Source organism: Haplochromis burtoni, unplaced genomic scaffold, assembly GCF_018398535.1.
Source record: "Haplochromis burtoni strain Fernald_Lab_line unplaced genomic scaffold, NCSU_Asbu1 Contig_5, whole genome shotgun sequence".
Lineage (NCBI taxonomy): Eukaryota > Metazoa > Chordata > Actinopteri > Cichliformes > Cichlidae > Haplochromis > Haplochromis burtoni.
The window spans coordinates 1,299,999-1,304,202 of NW_024582366.1; the positions used below are offsets into that span (position 1 = coordinate 1,299,999).

The 4,204-nt window shown below is 43.3% G+C and overlaps 1 protein-coding gene across 1 annotated transcript; it reads left to right on the plus strand.

Annotated features, from left to right (window-relative positions):
- Window positions 1-2,251: 2,251 nt before the first annotated feature.
- On the plus strand, window positions 2,252-3,912 carry LOC102313539 (growth arrest and DNA damage-inducible protein GADD45 beta). Its single transcript, XM_005923458.2, has 4 exons — window positions 2,252-2,505; window positions 2,706-2,807; window positions 2,923-3,145; window positions 3,267-3,912. Exons 1-4 carry the CDS (start codon window positions 2,462-2,464, stop codon window positions 3,378-3,380), a joined length of 483 nt encoding a protein of 160 aa, XP_005923520.1. The 5' UTR covers window positions 2,252-2,461; the 3' UTR covers window positions 3,381-3,912.
- Window positions 3,913-4,204: the final 292 nt, after the last annotated feature.

Consider the following 4,204-nt stretch of genomic DNA (forward strand, 5'->3'; position numbering starts at 1 on the left):
TAGTACAGTGTAATTAGATCATAGGAAGGTGAGAATTTTGGATGCTTTATAGCAGATTTTGCACTTATCGTAGTATTGTATAATTACTGATGATGTACTTGAAAGAATGAAAATACTTTGCCCTTAGCACTTTATTTAACATTAAAGTTATGCTTTGCTTCATTTATTTGTTCCACTGTTTCATGGATATTTCAGTCTCATGGAGAAATATCGTCTTTAAAGTGCATACCTGTTGTAAAGTTATTGGTGAGCCCTCATACAAATCATATGTTACGGCCTTCACGGTCACCAGATCTCAACTGACGCTCAGAAAGAAATGAAACAAAAGGAGATTTTATATCAAACCCATATTTCTATAATTTGTTAGTTACTGCTTATTTATTGAGGGAATTCTGGAGTGTAAAATCTGCATAAAACAATACACAGACTATGAAAAATTTACATTTTAAACTAATCTTATCCATAAAATAACACATCAATGTTTGCTTAGTAAAAATTGTAGTGGGCATATTGTTTATGTGTATAAATATTTATTGTATTGCTTTCTTTCATTTTATACGGTTTTCTTCCATGAATATCTAAATATATCAATAAATATAATAATTTAATGTATTTAACTAGTATCTATTTCTGTTAGAAATTGTAAGAAAACACTATAAAATATAACAAAACCATAACACAATTATTTACACACGTAAAGTGTGAATCTTTCCACCAGGTGGCGCAGTAACATCAGAAAAATCTGTTCATACGGCAACGCCAACAGATTTTCTGCGCCTTTCAGTGGACAAGTGCTAAATCAGTTAAGTGCTTACAATGTAAGCGACAATAGACAACATTTCATTGTTTATTAAATAATCCTACATATTTGTGGATGTTCCTAATAAATGGATTTGAAACTGTTTAGCCGCGGCTGCCCTGTTACCTATGCACACAGAGTTTGCACAGATTACAGGCGGATTTTGATCAATTTCAAATAAATTGCTGCACATAGTAAAGTGAAGCCTGCAAATAGTTTCGTTTTCAATTTTATTTTCGTGGAAATTCAGACCCAGGAAGTCCCCGAAAAACAAAACAAAACATCAAACCCCCTAAAAATGTTTTTCACTAAACCTCCCCTTTAGGAATTCCCAACATTTTCCAAAGACCGGGACTCGCTCTTGCTCTGCGCGTGACCCAAACGGTTGTTGCAGGGTGCTGTTCCAACATGCCTTCTCTGGGGGTTTCGCCGCTGACAGCAGATGCATTATGGAGCCGCTGGAGGGAGTCTGAGACCTGGTTTTAATGGGCAGAGAGTTCATATCAGGCTCGGTGAAGTGGACCTGATCACACACAGGGCCACCGATCAGGCGTGTGACAGCTCTGCGTGTGATGTTAAAAATGCATGTGACAGAAAAATGGAACCTGCTTTCATGAATGTGAAATATGAAGGTTATGATAACCGTTTTGAATGTTGTTGTAACACACTTCCGTTCTGCACGCTGCTGTTGCAGGCTTCAGCAGATAAACAGCTCTGATCCGATATCTAAGGATTATTTTTATCCTGTTGGAGGTAGTGGTGCTGAGCTGAAGCTTCAGAACAACACGTGCTCTGCAGCTGCAATAGAGCCTCAAATGGTTTGCAAGAAAAAAAAAAGATAAAAAATGTGTGTGATATAAAAGAGAAACATCAGTGTCATCTGAGATTCTCGTGAATTTCGCCTCGTGCTTATCAGACAGCGCCTTTTCCCATTTCTTATAACCTTGCTCTTGCACAACGCCGTTACACAATGTCCGCTCAGCGCGTGCTCGCACACGGGGCTGGTCAGCTGCTCCAGCTTCCCTTTTATAACATAATTTGAAATATATTTGAATTTCATGTGCGTCGCCGCGGGTGTGCAGGTGTATTTGGGGGGTTTGTGCACGAACACGATGCGAGAGCATTGCCACGGTGAAGCTTTCTTTTATTCGGCCAGTGGGGACGAGGGAGGGGGGGGACAGAGATCTGGAAATTCCTCCACTCATAAAGAAAAGCTGCCGGTAAACAAACCGAGAAAGAGGGACAGAGCGGCGAAAGAAGCGTAGGAAGAAAAGGAGGGAGAGAGCGGGGGATTCTCCGAAACCACCAACGTGGGATCACCAGCGTCTTCTGGCTCTCAGCAAATAGGCGCAGAGAACGGGGGATGTATTCATAGCGGCAAACCAATGAACGAACGAGAGGCTGGGCGTGGCCACGCCTACGGTGGCGAAGCAGTAATATAACAGAGAGTTTCGGCTGAGAGAGGCACAGTTTCTTTCTGCTCGCGGTCTCGCAGTAATCGGACTTGTTACTCAGTTAACGGACTCTGAAAGGACCTTTACACGATCTGGAATACCACTGTGTTTGGACGTTGTATCAGGAATTTCATAGTACAGCCGTATCCCCGCGCTGTGGATATTTCTTCTTATCCTGGATCTTGTGGATTATTTTACTGACTTCAACATGACTTTGGAAGAGGTCGTTGGATCAAACAGCACCGAAAAAAAGTAAGTTTCGGCTGTGTGTGATGCGCAATTACGCATTGGCACATTTGATCTGACATTACAGATCGCGTTCTAGTTGAGTTTATAATCCCGGCTTGTACTTTAAAGGTTGCATCTGCATGCTTATATGTAGACTTTAGAGTTGTTTGCCACAGTTTAGTCGTGTCGTTCGCACATTTCTAACCGCCTCCGCTTCTCTGCAGGATGGAGACGGTGAGTCAAGCTCTGGAGGAGCTACTGGTCGCTGCTCAGCAGCAGGATTGTCTCACGGTTGGAGTCTACGAGTCCGCCAAACTCATGAATGTGTAAGTATAAGTTTGATTTTCCTCACCTTAATTAACCACGCCAAAGCTTTTGATATGAGAAATATGTAATGACGCTGACATTAACCGGGTCTTTCACCTTCTGTCCCGCATGCAGAGACCCAGACAGCGTTGTACTGTGCATCCTCGCAACTGATGAGGAGGATGAAGACGACATAGCGCTGCAGATCCATTTCACGCTGTTGCAGGCTTTCTGCTGCGACAACGACATCAACATCCTGCGGGTGTCAGGCATGAGGCGGCTGGCTCAGCTGCTGAAGGAGGACACCGAGGACAGCAACAGCAATGAACCCCGGGATCTGCACTGCATTCTGGTCACTGTAAGTGTAAACTTGCTTTGAGCTACTCGAGAAATGATACAAGTTCATGATATTATACTCTTGTAAGTTTAAAAAAAATGTTTCCGAGAATCTAACCGTCCGTCCCCACCGTGTTTTGCAGAACCCTCAAGTGCAGCCTCTGCAGTGCCAAGCCCTGCAAGACGTCGGCAGTTTCTGTGAGGAGAGTCGATGCAGCAATCAGTGGGTGCCCTGCCTGGAGCTGCAGGATCGTTGACTGGAACCGGGCCAAGCCAAACCGAATCAGACCGCCGGGGAGCGGTGAGAAAAGAGTGAAAACAATCAAACCTGCGCAGAAGTAACGCGGTATGAGTTGTTGTGCTGTGCCGGACCGAGCCAAATCCGAGCCCGATGGGGGAGGTCTTTTTGTCCTCGTGGAGCACGTGAAACGTCGGTACTGGTAGTGGCTGTGGAAGCTGGACCAGACTGAGCAGGAAGTCTCAGTCATGGAGCTGCAGAGGGGGAAGTGAAGATGAAATACCAGGACTTGAGTGACGCAAATGGATGTCACATGAACGAACTGAAGAGCTGCATGTAAAGCTCTCGACTATCTGCGCTGCAGGTGTGGCAGGTGTTCTGCTTACCTGTTTGCTGCACATGAACTTTTGTCATGATGTGATTTTACACACTGATGTATCTAAATACATTAAATATGAGTCTGCTTGATGTGATGGATTTGCCACAAGTGAGAAGTGAAACCACATTGTGACTTATTCTGTTTGGTCAATAAAGTTCTGATGGAAATATAATCGATTTTTGTGTGGTTCATCTAAAAGAAGTGTGTATGTATGAGTGTGGGTTTGTTTTACTACCTTAAAGGGGTCTTGTGTCATTTCTAAAGCATAGGAGGACAGTTCTGTCACAGAATCTAGAATTAATGTCTAGAAAAACTAGCATGCGGTGTTGGGTCCATCAACAAATTCTGGCCCCATAAGTTCCACAGGAAACTTATCAAGTTCTGCTTAAGGTCCTATATTTGTAGAAAGACAAATGGTTCTGGGTCCAGTTTGATTCTTATAATTTTTGTAGTCCTATCTCTCT